This window comes from Phyllostomus discolor, chromosome 1 (assembly GCF_004126475.2).
Source record: "Phyllostomus discolor isolate MPI-MPIP mPhyDis1 chromosome 1, mPhyDis1.pri.v3, whole genome shotgun sequence".
NCBI lineage: Eukaryota > Metazoa > Chordata > Mammalia > Chiroptera > Phyllostomidae > Phyllostomus > Phyllostomus discolor.
In genome coordinates, this window is record NC_040903.2 from 103,709,438 (window position 1) to 103,730,679 (window position 21,242).

Consider the following 21,242-nt stretch of genomic DNA (forward strand, 5'->3'; position numbering starts at 1 on the left):
CATCAAGTTCCAGGTGGAGTCCTCCCCAAATCAGAACTGCCAGTGAGTCTCAGCAACAGTACAAACCACAAGAAAGGGAATCAAGAAACAGGTTCTAGTTCCAAAAGGCCACTGACTTGACCTTGGGGAATACATTTCACTTCTGTAATTCAAACTGCAATACCTACTTCCAAAACGAATGCTTCTAGGAACAGTTTAAGTGTTTTGAGCTTCTAAAATAAAATGAACTTATATTTACAGAACAGTTTATAGAACAATTTATTCTCTGGCCCAATTACTTAAATCATCCAGTCTAAAAGGTCATAACACTGCATTTGTTTGTTTTTTTCCAAAATCCCTACCTGCACCACTGTATTAATGAATAAGCTAAACGTTAACGTTTTCTACCATTAAATAGAATAGGGGTATTACATCTCCTTATTCTTAAATGTGAAAGAAGAGTAATCCATTGAAATGGGAGTTAAAAGTCCTCAAGGAGTCTCCTGTCAGGTCAAATAAAATCTACTGGCAGACAGAAGACTTGCACCGTCTTCCGTGGACTCAAAAGAAGCAGGAGGATTCAATTGTGTCATGTGTATGGCACTCTTCAACCTTCAAAATCTATCACACTGAAAAAGGACAAGGAAACGAAAGTGCTGATGGGGGAGCGCGAGAAAGCCAAGCCTCCCGCGTCAGGATCCAATGACATGTTAGAACCGAAGGTGTTCGTCTTAAGTTTAGTCCTTGGTAACTTTGTTTCTCTGCCGAGAAGAGGTGTGAGGTGGCGGCTACTAGAAAACTCCAGCTGCCAGGGTGCTTGCAGGTTCCATCCACATTGCAGCGTCGACCCCAGACCCTAGGGAGGGCGAGGGGCTGGAATGGGGAGAATCTACATTTTAGCCAACTCGAATCACTCAGCTGTCCCGGCAACGACCGCGGTCATCCCGGGAAACGCACCATCCCGGGTCCGGTTTCTCCACCCCACTCCGGCAAGGAGGAAATACTGCCAGGCCGGAGGAAGGCGCAGCGGGCAGCCCACAGCTTCACCTGCACTGGGAGCGCCCCACCCTCGCTCCCAGGCGTCCCGCCCAAACCGGGACCCGGCTGCGGCGTGGGTGTGCGCTCCCGCGCGCCTACTCACTCTGTCACTGGTGCTCTCGTTCTCGTGGTCGCCGCCGGCCGCCACTCCCTCGCGCGGTGGCGGCGCCACTGCTCCCCCGGGGCCGGGGCAGCCTCCCCGGTGCCTCAGCTCCAACATCTCCCGCTCGAGCGCGCCCGCGGCGGCCTCCAGCGCCCCGAAACCCGAACTGCGCGCGAGGTCTCGCCGGCTGCCCCCCCTTCACCCCGCAGCAGCGCGCTCAACGTCCAGCAGAGCCGAGACCACTAACACGCCCCCGCCCTGGAGGCGCGGCCGCCGCGGCGGGTCACCCCCAAAACGGCATCAACGAGCGAGCGCTCGAGGCCGCCTCCGGCGAGCCCGGCGCCGGCCGAGGGGAGAGGGGCCAGGGGCGGGCTCCGAGGGCCAAGAACCGGCTCCGGTGCTTGCGGGGCAGACTCCGGGGCGCCCGGCCCGAGCGGAGAAGGCGGAGACCCGGCGGAGCGCGGCCGCTGGTTGCCAGGTGCGCGTCTCCACGCAGAGGCCCAGGTGGGAAGAGAAGGAGGGGAGGGGAGAGAAGAAGGAAGCGTGACCCGATTTAGAGCTCCGCCGGGGCCGGCCACTCCCCGCCCCGCCTCCGGACGCCGCCGGTCCCGGCCCCCCGACACCTTTCTCGCAGCCCCTGCCCACCGCGGCCAGGTCACGCGCCGCAGGCCCCGCCCCTCCCCGCCCCGCCCCTCTGCGCTGCACTGCGGCTCCCACAGCCCCGCCTCCCAAGCCGAGGAGTGACGTCACGATCCTTCCCCCCCCCCAAGGCTCCGCCCCATCTCTGCGAGCTCAAAGGTGGGGAAGTAGAGCTAAGGTGCGACCTGGGCGGGCTGGAGACTGGGAGGGAGGTGGAGGAGGGACGAGCTCTGAGTTTGGAAGTGCGAAGTGCCGGGTAAGAGCTAGACTTGTCACCGAACAGCTGGTAGGACTGGAAGACGCCTGGCATGTAGTGACTGCAGTGAGCAGTACCCCTTCAAATGACTCCGCTGCCGCACCAGCTCCACTGACTGCGGCGTGTCAGAGGCTCGGAGGCGTCCAGAAGCAGGAACTTGTCTGGCAGGATGCACTGGCTGAGTTCGAGGCATCACACTGAAAATAAGAGATGCGTTTGCCTCACTAGACGTCCCGGGATGGGTTGGCCAGCGTCGATTACAAACCCAGGCTCTGTCTCTGATAAACTAGAGTACTAAATCTCACAAAATTCACTTCCTTAGGGTTCAAAGACAGAACCCAGGCCCTGAGATACCGTGAGGTTCAGTTTCCCAGCCAGCTAATCTTTCTGAAGAGTCATGGACCTTGGGCTGCTAAAGCTGGAACAGGAAGGGCCCAAGATCCGCATTAATTCTATTCCAAATCCTGTTAGAAGGCGATTAGTTTTCTTGACACGCATCTGCCACCTGGTCACTAGAAAGAAGCTGAAAAATGGTAGGAGAAAAAGAAGGAAAAGAAAAACTAAATCAATAATATAAATATCTTCAAGTCGTTACTAACACATGGAAAATCAGTTTTTTTGAAAATGTAATAACAAGCAAAAACAAAAAAATCAAAGTAGGATGCATTAAAAAACAGAGCACGAGGACATCATTTTACTCCACCCAAACAAATCTTTAGAGCTCTAGGTTCAGACTGAGTCTCCATATTTTGAGAAGGATATAGAGAAACAAGTCAGGCTTGGGGAAGAGTAACAAAGATGTTAAAAGATATGAATATAGGTCTTCTGAGTGATGGTCATGGTGTGGTTTGCCTTAAGGAACAGAAGGCTGTGGGACGACTAGGTTAATCAATTGTTCTCCATTTCTTTGGAGGACCAGAAATTAAGGACTGCCTCATTGTTGAAAACATGTTTGAAGAGACTGCTGAAGGTAGTGGAATTTCCATCTCTGGCTGCCTCACCTATTCAGCATAAAAAAGGGGCACTTTTCCATTGGTCCATGCAAACCTTCGTAGACGTTAAGTCAGAGTTCTAGTCCTACCAATGCCACTACCTGGCTCTGTGGCCTTAGGTTAGTCATTAAACCTCAATGTCCCCAACTGTAAAATAGAAAGGAAGGAGGATGGCTTCTCTGGCCTCTTACAGCTCACACACGACTGCAACAAAAACCTCACTTTATCAGAAGCCAGCCCTTCCTTTCCCCCATGACTCAAGAAAAGGGGATGTAGCATAGCAAGGTGCTAGAATGGTTTCCTCTGTTTCCTTCCCCTAGTCAACCCCGTAGTTCCTTTGACTTTCTTTTCCTTTGCTGTAGGAGAAAAAAAAGATAGTGAGAGAAGTGGAAGAAGGGAACAAGAGAGGACATGAATGCATGACAGAAGAAATATTCCCTGACCCGAGAAAAGTGGGATCAGAGCAGAGACTGCCAAAACAGAGTGGTTTACTACTTTCCTTACCCTACCTTAAGCTCTGCCTGCTTCCTATGTTTCAGCTGAGGTAGTAAAGGTAGTAATTTCTTTCTGTCTTCATGATAGTATAGTCATTGCCGCTTGTTGAGTGATTACACTGAGCCCAGACAGCAGGTTCCAGTTTATTCATCTTCAATAGCCAAGCCCTTGTCACAGTGCTGGACCCCATCCCCACAATCAACTCATGAGGAAGTGATGGAAGAAATGGGAGAATGGCAGAGGTACAGCATAACCAGGGGAAGATATATAATTTTGTGATTTTTAAATTAAAAGGTCTGTATTAGACTTCAGTATCCACTGTCTTCATTTTTACTTTATGTGAAATAAAGATTGATTTTAATATGTATTAAAAGGAGGTTCTAGTAATGACTTGCACGTTACTTTAGATATATTATGATATAGTTGACCATACTGGCCTTACTGAGCTCTGTGTTCTCAGACTTTCTCAATGTCTTTTTTTTTTATTCTTTCTTTTTCATTTTCACCTTTCTTTAGTCTTTTTTCAGGGAACCTGCATTCTTGAAGTTTGTTATATTTATGTTCAGTGACACAAAATCTGGCACATAGTGGTTTCTAAAACCTCATCTGTTAGATCTACATTGCAGATTCTACAAGCATTTAATCTGCTAACCCCAGGCTCAAGCATAGGCTAGTCACATGGCACACACCTGGCCAATACTTCTTGATTGATTAATAGATTTTCTACCTTAGTAATATTGCAATGATTTATAACTCTGAGTGAGGGATTTGCTAGAGGACAAAGAAGTACAGTGCTAACATTATTGTTTATAATGGTTTTTCTTTTTGTTTGATTTATTTTAACCATCTCTTGCCCCAAGATGGAGAAACCTTGCTTGAAGTAGTAAATATGTGATGGAGAGACCTGTTATCATTCTCTTCCCTGAGTACTCTCTGAATGTTTCCAAACTGATAAACATTCTGCTCTTGTGTGGGAATTTGAGCTGCTTTCCAAATCAGAGTCTCAGAGGCGCCTGTCTGGAATGTCCCCACCGTGCCAGGGTAAGAAGAAATCTTCCTCCGACAAGCATTTCTGGTTGCTTGGACACCCACTTGATACCTTTAATCACTTGACCTATCTTTCTCTGCTGCTCTCAGTTAGTTCAGTTTGTAAGTCAGAGGTAGGAATTTCTGATTTAGTCCTACCAGAAAAACACTTTGTGGGAAATTCTTGAAGGACAAATTATGTTTACATTATTTTTAATGAAACTGCACAGGATGGTGCACTATCAGATATCATAGTAACCAACTCTCACAGGAGTGAGTGCGTTGGTGTAGTTAGAAGCACAGCTTTTATACACAGGCAACCTTTGGGTTGGTTCAAGTCTGAGCTTTGCTGTCTTCTAGCTATGACCCAGTTTACTTTATGGAGCACTTCATCACACACAGCTGAAGTGACAGCCCAGCTGACACACCTGTTCAAAGTTTATGTAGTGACTCTGTACATGACACTTTACAAAGCACTTTCACATACATTGTTTTATTCATTTTATTCAACAACCGATGAGGTAGGCTGGACAAATACTATTTCTGTTTTACAAGGAAAAAAATCTAAACATCAGTATGTAAACTGCCCAAGTTAGCAGAGGAAATTGAAACCTGCATTTTTCTACCTCAAATTCTGCCAGTCTATTATGTTCTGCAAATCTAGCAAAACACATAACTTCTAAGAGGTGGCAACTTGTGATAATAACTAATCACAGGAATTCTGGGGCCAACTTGTCCGCGTGCAACACTCAGCTCTGCCACCTACTGGCTGTGCCTTCGTCAAGTAACTTAACCCCTCAGTGTGTCAGTGTCCTTGTATAAAAAATTAGGAAAAAGGGTAATGATATTTTCCTCCCACAATTCTTATGAATATTAAGGTTAATATACATAAAATACCTAGTGCCTAGTCATGGTTATGCACCATGCAAATATTGTGATTGTTATCATTACGTATTTTTAATTAGATTTTATTGATTATGCTATTATAGTTGTCCCAATTTTTCCCACTTTACCCTACTCCATCCAGCACACCCCACTCCCTCAGGCAATCCCCACAAAGGTCATACATATAAGTTCATGTGCATGAGTCATGGCTATAAGTTCTTTGGCTACTCCTTTTCCTATTTGTACTTTACACCCCCATGTCTATTCTGTAACTGCCTATTTGTATTTCTTTTTCTTAAATATATTTTATTGATTATGCTATCACAGTTGTTCCATTTTTTCTCTCTCCTTTATTCCCCTCCACCTTGCACACCTCCTCCCACCATCATTCCCCTACCTTAGTTCATGTCCATGGGTTGTACATATAAGTTCTTTGGATTCTCCATCTCCCATACTATTCTTAACCTCCCCTGTCTATTTTGAATCTACCATTTATCCTTCTTATTACCTGTACCTTTTCCCCATTCTTCTGTCTCCCCCTCTGCACTGGTAAACCTCCATGGGATCTCCATTTCTGTGAATCTGTTCCTGTTCTAGTTGTTTGCTTAGTTCATTTTTGTTTTTGTGGTTTATTTTTAGGTTAAGTTGTTGGTATTTGTGATTTTGTTGTCATTCTACTGTTCATTGTTTCAATCTTGTTCTTTTTCTTAGATAAGTTCCTTTAACATTTGATATAATAAGGACTTAGTGATGATATACTCCTTTAACTTGATCTTACCTGTGAAGCACTTTATCTGCCCTTCCATCCTGAATGATAGCTCTGCTGGTTAGAGTAATCTGGGATGTAGGTCCTTGCTTTTCATCACTTTGAATATTTCTTGCCAGTCCTCTCTTGCCTGCAAAGTTTCTTTTGAGAAATCAGCTGACAGTCTTATGGGAACTCCCCTGTAGGTAACTGCTTTTCTCTCGCTTCTTTTAAGATTCTCTCTTTATCTTTAATCTTTGGCATTTTAATCATGATGTGTCTTAGAATGGGCCTCTTTGTGTCCATCTTGTTTGAGACTCTGTGTTTCCAGGACTTGCAAGTCTATTTCCTTCACCAATTAGGGAAGATGTTTTTTATCATTTTTTCAAGCAGATTTCCAATTTCTTCCTCTTTCTCTTCTCTTTCTGGTACCCCTATAACATGAATCTTTGTAATGCTTGAAGATATCCCAGAAGCTCCTTATACTATCCTTATTTTTTTTTATTTTTTTATAAGATGTTTATTTATTTATTTTTAGAGATGGGAAGGGAGGGAGAAAGAGAGAGAGAGAAACATCAATGTGTGTCTGCCTCTCACGTGTCCCCCACTGGGGATGTGGCCTGCAACCCAGGCATGTGCCCTGACTAGGAATTGAACCTGTGATGCTTTGTTTCACAGCCCATGCTCAATTCACTGAGCTATGCCAGCCAGGGCATACTATCCTTATTTTTTTGGATTCTTTTTTCTTCTTGTTGTTCTGATTGGTTGTTTTTTGCTTCCTTATGTTTCGAATCATTGATCTGATACTTGGCTTCATCCACTCTTTTGATTCCCTGTAAATTGTTCTTTATTTCAATTAGAGTATCATTCATTTCTTTTTTTAAAAGATTTTATTTATTTATTTTTAGAGTAAGAAGGGAGGGAGATATATATATATAGAGAGAGAAACATCAATGTGCGGTTGCTGGGGGTCATGGCCTGCAACCCAGGCATGTACCCTGATTGGGAATCAAACCTGTGACACTATAATTCACAGCCCGCGCTCAATCCACTGAGCTGCACAAGCCAGGGCCAAAATATCCCTCCTGAAATTTTATCCACCACATGTGGGTGTGGGAAATATCCACACCTCAGCATCTTCTTCCCCCCTACCAGTTTGGCTGTATATAGTTTCTTTAATTCTTTGGTTGTTGAACTTGCATTCAACTCGATTTCTGATGGTTCTGAGTGATGGTTGTTCTATAGTTTAGTTGTAATTTTGATGTGGTTGTGCAAAGAGACAATCTGTGTTTACCTATGCAACCATTTATATTATTGAAAGCCTCATTTCTTTAGAGAATGATATTCAACTTCTAAACTCACTGAAGCTACAACACCCCACAAAACTTTGAAGAAAAAAGAATATGCTGGCATTGCTCTGAAATTATGAAATAGGGTAGGGCACCTTTGCAAATCAGTACAATAAAATCATCAGCCAATCAAATTAATTTTTGCTAGCAGTAGTAAGATGAGAGAAATTGGCATTCCCTATTATTAGATAGAATTGATTACTACCATATATCTTGTATATGATATGATGACTACAGAATTCATCCACTAAATCATAATAACTCTTGGAGTTCTGGCCAAGATGGAGGCATAGGTAGAAACCTTTCACTTCCTTGCATAACCAAAAGGAGGATAACAACCAATCTAAAATCAATAAACAACCGGAAGTGCCAGAAAATCAAACTGCATGGAGCTCTGAGAACCAAGGAATTAAAGAAACAGTCAACCAGAACAAATGGACCAGTAAGAGACTGCAGTGAGGCAGCGGACCAGGTGGGCAGGGCTGGCTAAATGGGAAACTGAGACTCAGAACTGACTGTGGACTACGTTGCCAGGGTTGGAGGAACTCCCAGTCTCATATGAGAGTTTGTTGGAAAGTGGGCTAGCGATGAGCAGGTGAGCTGCCTTGTTCCCTCACTGGCCCCTCCCCTACAGGCAGCACTGCAGTGAAGCAAGGAGGGTTGCCCTGCTCTGGTGAATACCTAAGGCCCTACCACTTTAGAATTTAATAGGTGCCCCTAGACAAGGAAATGTGGCCCAAATGAGAGAACAGAGCAAAGCTTCAGAAAGAGAGATAGGTGATGAGGGGATAGCCAGCCTATCTGATGGAGAATTTAAAGCCTTGGTAATCAAAATGCTCACAGAACTGATTGAGCTTGGTTGAAAAATGAAAACACAAATGCAAGATACCCAAAATGAAATAAAGCAAAATATTAAGGGAACCAACAGTGACAGGAAGGAAACCAAGACTCAAACCAATGATTTGGAACAAAAGGAAGAAATAAACATCCAACTGGAACAGAATGAAGAAACAAGAATTCAAAAAAAATGAAGAGAGGCTGAGGAATCTCTTGGGCAACCTGAAACATTTCCATATCCAAATTATAGGGGTTCCAGGAGAAGAACAACAGCAAGAAATTGAAAACTTATTTGAACAAATAATGAAGAAAAACTTCCCCAATCTGGTGAAGGAAATAGACTTCCAGGAAGTCCAGGAAGCCCAGAGAGTCCCAAAGAAGTTAGACCCAAAGAGGAATACACCAAGGCACATCATCATTAAGCTACCCAAGATTAAAAATAATGAGAGAATCTCAAATGCAGCAAGAGGAAAGGAGAGAGTTACCTACAAAGGAATGCCCATAAGGCTATCAGTTGATTTCTCAAAAGAAACCTTAGAGGTGACTAGGGGCTGGAAAGAAGTATTCAAAGTCATAAAAGGCAAGGACCTACATCCAAGATTGCTCTGTCCAACAAAGCTTTCATTTATAATGGAAAGGCAGATGAAGTGCTTCCCAGATAAGGTCAAGTTAAAGGAGTTCATCATCACCAAGCCCTTGTTATATGAAATTTTACAGGGACTTATCTAAGAAAATGAAGATAAAAATATGAACAGTAAAATGACAACAAACTCACAACTATCAACAAATGAACCTAAAAAAAACACATGCAACAAAAACAAAAACTAAGCAAACAACTAGAACAGGAACAGAATCAGAGAAATGGACATCACATGGAGGGTTTTCAGTGGGGAGGGGGAAGGGAGGAATTGGGGGAAAAGGTACAGGGAAGAAGAAGCATAATTGGTAGGCATAAAATAGATGGGGAAGAGATAAAAAACGGTATAGGCAACAGAGAACTCAAAGAACTTATATGTACAACCCATGGACTAAGCGGGAGATTCTGGAGGGTTGGGGAGTGCAGTGCAGGGAGGGTGAAGGGGGAGAAATTGGGAAAACTGTAATAGCATAATCAATAAAATATACTAAAATCATAGTAATTCTTAGCAAACTGTATTTTGGTGATTTAGTTCCTTTGTAAAATAGGCAGTTTTGTCCTTCTATGACTTTATAAATTATGTTCTAAAAATGGGTATATGTGTGCTTTTGGTACTGAGTGATCAACTATTTTGTTAATGTTAAACAAAGCTGGACTTATATCTGTTTGGAGGTGGTCATTTAGAGAAATGGAAGAGACTGGTGACTGTCCTTAGAAGCACTGAATCACTATTTGCTTCAAATTATATCAGTTATCTCTGATCAACAAACAGCTGAAATCCAGAGATATCAGTCAAAGTTCTTGGATACAAATCTGTCTGACGTAGGCAGACAGGAATTTATTCAAAGATTGATAAGAAGGTCACAGAACTCTTGAGAAAGCTGTAGTACCCAGCATGGAAAACTGTTAGAAACCCATAACCATGGTGAAAGTCATCACTCAAACCAGCCAACTGAGGCCACCATTGCCAGACCAACTGGGGACAGGCCACCACAGCTTGCACCATCACTGTGGGGATACAAGCCACTGCATGCCACATTTGCCATTGCAGACCCTTTTCCACTGAAGTTTTTCTTCACAAACTCTTGTTTTCTTATACTCTAACAATAGGAATAGTTTGCTTATAAGATGCAATACAGCCATAGAAACCTCTTTTGAAAAAATTCTTACTGATTAGAAAAATAAAAGCTATAGTTCATGTCTGTTGGAAGATACAACAAATACATATTTCTTCTATCATAGACCCCGTTTTTATTCACAGTTTAACCTCTCTGAAATCATAGTGTATCTTACTATGTGATAAGAAACATTGTCATCCCTGACCAATGTGGCTCAATTGGTGGAGTGTCAGCCTGTGAACTGAAAGGTCACTGGTTTAATTCCTGGTCAGGGTACATGCCTAGGCTATAGGTTCAGTGTTCCATCAGGGCATGTGCAAGAGGCAACCAATTGATGTTTATTTCGCACATTGATGTTTCTCTCCCTCTCTTTCTCTCTGCCTTCCCCTCACTAAAGATAAATAAATAAATATTTAAAAATAAACATTGTCATATTTTACCTGGCCATTTTATTTTTGTTAGCAGTACATATAATTATGGTACATTTTTAAAATATAGTTTATTGAGTATGCTATTACTCAATAATTCCCCTTCTTCACTCCCATTTCCCCTTCTTCACTCCCCTTCACCCTGCACAACCTCTCCCACCCACATTCCCCGACTTCAGTTCATGTCCGTGTGTCATAAGTTCTTTAGCTTCCACATTTCCCATACTATTCTTGCCTCCCCCTGTCTATTTTATACCTACCGTCTATGCTACTTATTCTCCATAATTTTTCCACCTCTCTCCTCCTCCCACTCCCCTGTTGCTAACCCTCCATATGATCTCCATTTCTGTGGTTCTTTTTTTTTTTTTTTTAGGTGTGGTTGTTAATAATTGTGAGCTTGCTGTCATTTTACTGTACATGTTTTTATCTTCTTTTTCTTAGGTAAATCCCTTTAACATTTCATTAAATAAAGACTTGGTGATGATGAACTCCTTTAACTTGACCTTATCTGAGAAGCGCTTTATCTGCCCTTCCATCCTAAATGAAAGCTTTGCTGGATAGAGCAATCTTGGATGTAGGTCCTTGCCTTTCATGACCTGGAATGCTTCTTTCCAGCCCCTTCTTGCCTGAAAGGTCTCTTTTGAGAAATCAGCTGACAGTCTGATGGGAACTCCTTTGTAGGTGACTGTCTCCTTATCTCTTGCTGCTTCTATGATTCTCTCCTTCATTTTTACCTTGGCTAATGTAATTATAATGTGCCTTGGCGTGTTCCTCCTTGGGTCCAACTTCTTTGGGACTCTCTGAGCTTCCTGAACTTCCTGGAAGTCTATTTCCTTAGCCAGATTGGGGAAGTTCTCCTTATTATTTGTTCAAATAAGTTTTCCACTTGTTGCTCTTCCTCTTCTCCTTCTGATACCCCTATAATTTGGATGTTTGAACGTTTAAAGATGTGCTGGAGGTTCCTAAGCATCTCCTCATTTTTTTTTGAATTCTTATTTATTCCTTCTTTTTTGGTTGTATGTTTCTTTCTTCCTTCTCTTCCACTCCATTGATGTGAGACCCAGCTTTCATTCCATCACTATTGGTTCCCTGTGCATTTTTCTTCATTTCACTTATTGTAGCCTTCATTTTTTCATCTAACTTGCGACCATATTCAACCAACTCTGTGAGCATCCTGATCACTAGTGCTTTAAACTGTGCATCTGAGAGGCTGGCTATCCCTCGGTTGCTTAAAAGTACAGAGTGGGGAAATTTTAATTCTGTTTGAGCCATCTCCCCCTGCCCCCACCTTTGGTCTGGTCATGCCTGTTGTGTATGAGGGGCGGAGCCTTAGGTGTTCACCAGGGCAGGGCACTCCAGTCTCTGCGTTGTGATACTGTATGTGGGGGCAGGGTCCAAGAGGGAACAATGGTGCTTGCTCTGCTCTCCATTGGACCTCAGTCCCTTCCACTGCTTCCCTTGAGCAAACTGGGTCCCACTGGTGCCAGTTCCCATGTGGATGGACTTGTGCACCCCGTGGGACTTTCCAAGGACCTCTCCTGTGAGGCTAGGAGTCTCTCCCTGCACCTCAACCCCCACAGGCATTTTCAATCAGTGCCCCAAGGCTCTGTTTCCCAGTGCTGGGATCCTGGGTTGCCCACAGTGCCTTGCTTCACAATTGCCACCTCGCTGGGTCTGCTGGTTGCCGCCCCTAGACCAGGGTCTGCCAGCTGCCACTTGCATGCTCAGGGTCCACCTGCTGCGGTCTTCTGTGCCCCGATGCCTTACACACCTGGTTCCAATGTTCTCTGCTGTCTGTGCAGTGATCCACACCTGGCTGCCTGACTCCGCCCTTCCTACCGATCTGGATGAACACATCTGTTTTAACTTCTTGGTTGTCCAACTTCCATTCAGATAAATTTTCTGTCAGTTCTGGTTGTTATTCTGTTTCTAAATTGTTGTTGTCCCTATCTTGGTTGTGCAAGGAGGCACAGTGCATCCACCTATGCCTCCATCTTGGCAGGAAGTTGATGGCACATTTTTAAAATGATGGCTTAATTGAGTCAGTGTAGTATAGCACTTTAAGGATTGACTGTTGTTGGTTAGCTTCCTAAGATCACATGTCTTAGATTTTTTCAGGCGGTCCCAATTACATGTATTTTTCTTCCTTTTAGTAAAGCGATTAGTGACCTTTCTATTAAATATACAGCCATATATGTACGTGACTGTACCAGACTGAGTTCACATCATCTTTTTTCTGACTTGACAATTCAAGTGAGTTCAGTGACACAAGATGAGAAATGGTACCAATTGTTTCTGCTGAGAATCTGTACTATTTGGATATATTCCCAGAAGAGGGATCAGAGGGTCATATGGTAACTCTACTGTCAATGTTTTGAGGAGCCGCCATGCTGTTTCTTCCACAGTGGCTGTAGCAGTTTACATCCCTACCAGCAGTAGATAAAGGTTCCCTGAATCTGTCCCATTTGAACTCACCTGAAGATGTTTATAAACCAGACTTCCTGAGTACTTTGATACTATGGGCAACAGGAGACGGGATGTCCACACTCCCCAGGAAATGGAGTATGAAGCCGTACTAACACTGAAGGAAATTTTGTTTATACTGTAATATGAGTCTAGGTGTTTCATCTGGTATCACACTGAATTTGAGTATTCATTGGCTAAACCTCTATCCAGTTGAAAATTAGTGTCAATTCTGTGGTTTTCAAGTGTATTTAAATAAAATAAATAACTATGAACAGTACCCCCCCCAAAAAATCCTCTCTTGTTTAGTATTAAATGTCTGGTGTATGTTTTGAGGTAACCTACTTGTCTACTGGCTTACCCACTCTCTCACTTTCTATAGTACTGTACTAACTTCAGGCCATTTTCTTGTCTGTAAAATTATTAAAGATATCTGATCAGAAACAAATGTAATTGCAATTGAGTTAGATAGAGTATTATGTGCTCATGTGTGATTTTTCTAATTCAGGCATCTTTTACTCTGGTAGGTTTAATATCTTTATACATTTTGATAGTAAAGAGTACCTACTGTATGTCAGCACCTTGGAATTGCTGTAGAGTTTATACCTGTTAACAAATCCAAAAGAGAAATAAATTCGTGGTCATTAATTTATTCAGCCCACAAATATTTACTTTGAATCTGACTAGAAATACCCCTGGGAAGAATGGTAGCTAATCTTTATTTGCATCATTCACTGTTCCAAGTGCTTTACATGTCAGTCATTTAACTCTCACAGCATTCTTGTGAATAGATAGTTCAGTAATCATCACCCATTTTACAAATGGGTAATCTGAAAATCACACCTGGATAGGCAAGGAAAGGTTGAATAACTCACCCATGGTCACATTTGTAAAAAGTGCCAGTGATGGGATGAAACTCAGGCAGTTGGTGTTAAAGCCCAACTCTCTTAACAGTGATCAAAACAGGCATGGTTCCTGCTCTTATAGAGCTCATGGTATTTTCAGATGTTATTTTCTTTAACATATATATGCTATGTGCCAAATCTAACATTGATTAAAAAAAGGCAAATATACCCAGTAACTTTCAAAGCACATGAATATATGTTTGCAAGCATTTATTTTTCATCTCATTATGGAGAAGTAATGTTTTAAAAAACAGATATTCATAAAAATACTCAGCAAATATAGTCTAGTCTAACATGTTTACACTTGATTATGCCTATTTATAAAATATGAACAAAAATCTAAAAAGATATTGGAATACAAATCAATTTGAGCTTTTATGAAACTGTTCTTACAGTTGCAGAACCTTTGCAAAAAAAAACATTTTACAAATATCTGTGAGTTAAAAGCTTAAGGTAATTTACTAAATCATAACTTATCACTTACCCACTTGTTTTCCATGCTAAGGATTCTTAGAATTCATATCTCTACTTTTCAGAAACCCACTTATTCCAAAGCAACTGAACTGGTGGACTGAATGCCTGTCTGGATGTGTCATACAGCATAACTACTTGGTTATTTGTCTACACAGAAGAATTCATTTCATCCCTTTCAGAATAACCATCTTAGTCAGATGCCCCTGTACATTTTGTATCAAGACCTTTTAAAGTAGTTTTCCTGTTTTTTATTTATAGGTAAATTTAGGCTTTGTCTCATTCCATTTACTCTTTTTAAATAAAATATTCTCTATTTCATAATAAGTCCAACAGGGTTTTTTAATTTTGTTTTCATTCTGTATTTTCTGACTGCCTAATTCTAAAATGTACTTTGCATGTATTCTATGTACCAATCCAAACTGAATATCAGGAAAGCAAAATTTGTCCAAATAGACAATGCATATGAGTACACCCACATGCACACACTCACAAATATTGCCTTATAAGTGAATTATTTATGGCATTACTTTATTACTATTTTACTATTATTTATTTGACATTCAATATTATATTAGTTTCATGGTGGTTAGACAATTATGTAATTTACAAGGTGATCCCCCTGATAATTCTAGCACCTGCCTGACACCATATATAGTTTTTACAATATTGTTGACTATATTCCCTATTCTGTACTTTCTATCCCTGTGGCTATTTTGTAACTAGCAATTTGTGCTTCTTAATCTCTTCACCTTTTTCACCCAGTTGTCTACCCCTCCTCCCATCTGGAAACCATCAGTTTGTTCTCTGTGTCTATGAGTCTGTTTCAACCTTGTTTGTTCATTTATTTTGTTCTTTAGATGGCATGTATAAGTTAAATCATACAGTATTTGTCTTTATCTGTCTCACTTATTCACATAGCATGGTACTCTTTAGGTCCATCCATGTTGTCACAAATAGTAAGATTTTATTCCTTTTTATGGCCGAGTAATATATATTATATGTATGTACCACATCTTCTTTCTCTACTTATCTACTAATGGACACTTGGGTTGCTTCCATATCTTGGCTATTGCAAATAACACTGCAATGAACACAGGGGTGCATATATCTTTTCAAATTAATGTTTTGCATTTCTTCAGGTATATGCCCAGAAGTGGAATCACTGGGTCATTAGGCAGTTCCATTTTTAGTGTTTTGAGGAACACCTGTGCTGTTTTCCACAGTGGCCCCTCTAATCTTTGTTCCTCTCAACAGTGCATGAGAATTCCTGTTCTGCCACATCTTCACAACATCTGTTGCTTGTTCATTTATTGATGATAATCATTCTAATAGGTATGAGATGATATCTCATTGTTGTTTTAATTTGTATTACTCTGATGGCTAACAATGTTGAGCATCTTTTCATGCCCATTGGCCATCTGTGAGTGCTCTCTGGAGAAATATCTGTGTGGGTCCTCTGCCCATTTTTAAGTAATAATATTACTTTAAAGACTAATTTCTTTCTGGCTTACTTAAAATCATGTTCTAAATATGAATTCTTTAAAGAAAGTATCTATTTTCTTACCTCAGTCTGTCTGACCTCAGCAGAATAAAACTTGCCCTGTCTGGCCATCATGATCAGTGTGTAGCAGTCAATTGTGGAGCTGGTGGAGGGCGGGGATCGGGAGACTGTGAAGTGGGAAGAAGAGGTGACCTGACAATTTCAGCCATTTGGGGTGTTTGAAGTCATACAGCTGGCTGTGGAGAGTCCACATCATCTGGTGATTAGGACCCTGGGCTTCCCTGTCTGGCTGCCTTGGTTTGTGTGGCTTGGGTGAGCTATTTATCCCCATAATTCCATTTCCTCCTCTAAAATGGAATGAATAATGCTATAAATCTCATAGAGTTGTTGTGAAATTTATAAAATAATACTTTCTATTAATATTCTTCTAGTATTTAAGACTTGTTACTATTCTCACTAGCAATTTTATTCAAGCATTCCAGTTATGAATATCATTGGCTCCTCTGGGCAGAAAAAGAATGTGTCATTTTAATTATAGGTAGTAAGATATTACCACTTAAATGTGTAATTCCTGTTTTCACGGGCAGCCTACAATACTGCAAGTAACTTGCTGCTCTGAAAAAATCCTTAAGCACAAACAGCATCTCTTTCCAGGAGCAAGCTAAAAGCAGATAGTGATAGCCTAACTTCTCCCACCTCATTTCCATATGTTCACTGGCAAAACTTTTCTTTGTTTTCTTCTTCTTGAACATTGCAATTCAAAGAGAAAGACTGAGCCCAGAGTATCAGCTTTCTGTGTAAAGGAAAAACAAAAGTAAGAGTTGTAGGGTTCTGGAGTTCAAACTTTCACTACCCTGCTGTCTTTTTTCAGACACACCCAGAAACAATCCTAAAGATCCTTATCTAAACCAAGAATCAAACTCTACCAATCAGCAGACTTAGGGTAATTTATTCAGTGTTGTTAGGATGGTTACTTTGATTTTTTTTTTTCTGGCCAATACTGAAGTGAATTTTGTGGGGTTTTGGTTAGTTTATTTATTACCTCTTACCCTTCATAATGGTTATTTTTTTCCCCAGGATTTGGACTTCTTTGAGATCTTGCTTTCAACTTCAAATTATTGCTGTTTTTTTTGGCATATTCCCTTTGAGTCTTTTGTGGAGATTATATATGATATACATGTACATCTCTATTCACTGCATTTTAATCTTCTCTTCCCCTTCATTTCATAGTATTTCATAAGCATGTTTCCAAGCACAATCTTAAGAATTGGAGTACATAGAATTTTTTTCTCTTAAGTCCACCTGCCTGTGAAGCAGACTCAAAAGCAGCTGGATTGATGTGGCAGTGTCAAATCTGTGGCTCAGCTATAGGGAGTCTGTTAGTATCTGTGGGACCTACTCACTCATTACTGGTTTCCCAGATTATCCAGTGACACATTGACATCCTAAATGGGCACTAGACTCACACAGCCTCAATCCTGGTTGGCTTGGCTATTCCATCCTCATTGGACCAGTCATCCATGCCTACCCACATTATTGGGTGGGAGTGTCCATTTTGTTGTGTTTGCCAGATCTTCTTAGGGCTGAAGAAAATGGAGGAAAGGTATGCCAGCCAAGTTTCTTTTTTCCTCCATAATATTAAGGCCCCACAGCTCAGAACATAATGGCCAATTATCCACACACTGCTTTGATGCAGGATGGACAACCATTCCCATCACTTATTCCAGGCTTCCTCTACTTCTTTCACACACACTACAATTCAAACCAAAGAAGGGAGGGTTTAGGGTGTTCCATCCATGTAAGAGAGGAGGGAATACCAGTAGCTAAGTGGAGTGCCACTTACTGAGAACCTACTTCGGGTCAGGCACTGCACTCAGAACTTTACCCACATTCTCTTTTAGTTCTTATGGTGACAGTTCCAGATATTGTCATTATGTAAATACACCTAGACTGAGCTTCAGAGAAGGTAAGGATAAGAGATTTGACAGAGACCTAATAGCTTGTCATCATCAAAACTAGGGTTAGAACACAGGTCTATTTCATGTTAAGGTTTTGTTCTTTCTACTATGACGATATGACTCCCAATATGTGGTGATTTTGGAGGCCTATCAAGTTAGTTTATTTCTTTAAAATCAAGAGATCTTCTTATATATTTTATTTATTTTTGAATACCACATACTAGTATGCATCTTTCTCTTTTGTTTAACAATATACCTTGGAGCTCTTTGTATATGAGGACACATCAATGAACTTCATAACTTCAATATCTGGGTAGTATTTTATTTTGCATTGCATAGTATTTGTCTGAAGTCTTAGTTGTGAACAACAAAACTTCCTCTGGTTGATTTAAACAGAAGAAAATCTGTGGAAGTTTATTGAGCTGCTTAATAAATCACCAGGACAGAACTTCTGGCCAAGATGGAGGTGTAGGTAGACATACTTCACCTCTGCACAACTATAAAAACAATCACAATTAACTTCAAAACTAAAACAACTGGAACTGCCAGAAAAGTGAAGTTTACAGAAGTTTAAAAACCAAGGAATTAAAGAAGAAACATTCACCCAGACAGGTAGGAGGGACAGAGCTGGGGAGCCAAGGTGGAGAGGACAAAGTATGGCAGTGGCAAGGCAGCAGTGGTGAGGCCGTGGCTGTTGGTGGAACAGGTGGTCCCACATTCACATGTGGCTCATTAACACTGGGAAGGGCACCTGGAGAGGGGGTGATCCCAGCCCTAGGCCAAATCGCACAGCACAGGGTTCCAGTGCCAGAAAAATAAAGCCTTATAACTTCTGGCTGTAAAAACCACTGGGGTTTGGGACATAGGAAGAAACTGCCAGTCTCTCAGGAGAGTCTGTTCAAAGGATCCACACAGTCCTAGAATGTACACAAACTCACCTACTGAGATTCAGCACCACAGCAGCACCTAGAAGGGTGCCAGTCTCATATAGATAGTGGGGAGGTGACTGGAAATGGGGTGAGAGCCGAGCAAGTGGCATTGTCCCCTCTCTGACCCTTTACCTACATCCAGCACCACCACATGGCTAAGTGGGTTGCCCCACCCTGGCAAACACCTAAGTGGGTTGCTCCACCCCTTACAATGCAACAGGTGTGACAAGAGAGGGAGTTAAAGCAGCTCTACCTAGTACACAGAAACAAACACAGGGAGGCTGACAATTTGAAGAGACAAAGAAGTATAGTCCAAATGAAAGAATAGAAGAGAACCCCAGAAAAAGGACTAAGTGAAGTGGAGATAGCTAACCTATCAGATGTAGAGTTCAAAACACTGGTAATAAGGATACTCAGAGAACTTGTTGAGTATAGCAAATGTATAAGGAAAGAAATGAAGACTACACTAAGCAAAATAAAGAAAAATCCAGAGAGAACCAATAGTGAAGGGAAGGAAGCTAGCATGCAAATTAATTATTTGGAACATAAGGCAGAAATAAACAGTCAACTACTACAGAATGAAGAAATAAGAATTCCAAAAAAAAATGAGGAGAGAATAAGAAGACTCTGGGATATCTCCAAATGCACCAATATCTGATTTGTAGGGATGCCAGAAGGAGAAGAGGAAGAACAAGAATTCAAAAACTTATTTGAAAAGATAATGAAAAAAAACTTCCCTATTTTGGTGAAGGAAATAGACATACGCGTCCAGCAAGCACAGGGAGTCCCAAACAAGTTGGACTCAAAGAGGACCACACCAAGACACATCATAATTAAAATTCCAAAAATAAAAGATAAAGAGTGAATCTTAAAAGCGGCAAGAAAAAAGGAGACAGTTACCTACAAAGGAGTGCCCATAAGGCTATCAACTGATTTCTCAAAAGAAACTTTACAGGCAAGATGGGGCTGAAAAGAAGTATTTAAAGTCATGAAAGGCAAGGACCTATATCCAAGATTACTCTATCTAGCAAAGCTATCATTTAGAATGGAAGGGCAGATAAAGCTTCCCAGACAAGGTAAAGGTACAGGAGTTCATCATCACCAAGACTTTGTTATATGAAATGTTAAAGGGACTTCTTTAAGAAAAAGAAGATGAAAAATATGAACAGTAAAATGACAAAAAAACTCACAACTATCAATTGAATCTAAAAAACAAAAAGAAACTAAGCAAACAACTAGAACAGGGACAGAATCACAGAAGTGGAGATCACATGGAGGGCTATCAACAGGGGTGAGGGGTAAGGGGGAAATGGGGGAAAAGGTACATGGATTAAGAAACAAAATTGGTAGGTTCAGAATAGACAGGGGGATGTTAAGAATAGTACAGGAAATGGAGAAGGGAAAGAACTTATATGTGCAACTCAAAGACATGAACTAAGGGGGGGATGGCTGGAGGGAAGGGAGGTACCAGGTGGAGGGGGCCAAAGGGAAAAATTGGGACAACTGTTATAGCATAATCAATAAAATATAGTCTAGAAAAATTTAAAAAAATGAATCACCAGGACAATCCAAGAGCCAGTCTCTGAAGCTCTGCAGCCAGCAACAGCACTCCTAAAAAGCTGTTCAGAATGCCTGTGCATACCAGGCTTTGCACACCAGTGGACTCCATCTCTGCATGATCAAGGGGAGGCTCCAGAATATCAATATCCTCTCTTTGTTTTCCTCTCAATTTGATCAGTTTCTCCAGGCAGAAATTCTCCAATCTTCTTATTGGTTTAAGTCTTCCTCTCCTGTTGTGGAAGCCATGTGGAGGTTGGTGGTGGAGGGGAGCAGGTTTGGAAGTCTCGCTTTTGAGGATGAAGATTTCCATATTTGTTATCAGTTCAGTCCCTTGCTACAGCTGTGTCTAATGTCTCTAAGTCCATGGACTCTATGGTCCAAAGAGATACAACCTGCCTTCTGCCAGAGTGGGGAATGGTACTAGCCTGGTTCCACAGAGCATGGGGGTTTTGATGTTTATAATTATGTTTGCTTTTCATATGGAATCTCAATTAATCCTCCAGTTTTTAGCCCCACTTCTAATATCTTCCCCTGCAGATGGTCCTGGTGCTTCCATGCCTTTTCAGTGGCAAGGATAAGAGCTGGAAGGTGCCTAGCTGCCTTGTAATGAGAAATACCTTATTTTTATTGGCTTTTCTCTCTGCCATGAATTCAATTTCAGCTTTCTCTGATCTGCTACAATTATTTATCTATCTCCCTTCTAGCTTCCAAAATTTTGTTGGCATTTCAGCTACTGTCTTTTCATCTAAATTTTCTTTCTTTCTTTTTGTTTTTTAATCTCCTGTTTTCTTTATTATTTTGGCTATATATCTTTTTGATTCCCTTACTGTAGTTTTAATGGAGTCCGGTAGGTTGGTGATAAACATGTGTTAAAATACCATGTTTAAAGGGAGATCCCTATTGCAATATGACCTAAAATAATATT

General features: G+C 41.3%; 1 protein-coding gene across 2 annotated transcripts in view; it reads right to left on the minus strand.

Annotated features, from left to right (window-relative positions):
- CDS1 (CDP-diacylglycerol synthase 1) overlaps nt 1-1,714 on the minus strand; it is a 75,794-nt gene extending 74,080 nt beyond the window's left edge. Inside the window, exon 1 of one of the 2 annotated variants that reach the window (XM_036027015.1) lies at nt 1,121-1,714. In XM_036027015.1, coding sequence (XP_035882908.1) covers nt 1,121-1,237 — 117 coding nt within the window. In that variant the 5' untranslated portion in view covers nt 1,238-1,714. The remainder of the gene's footprint in view (nt 1-1,120) is intronic. The other variant, XM_028508111.2, reaches the window with a different exon arrangement.
- Nucleotides 1,715-21,242: the final 19,528 nt, after the last annotated feature.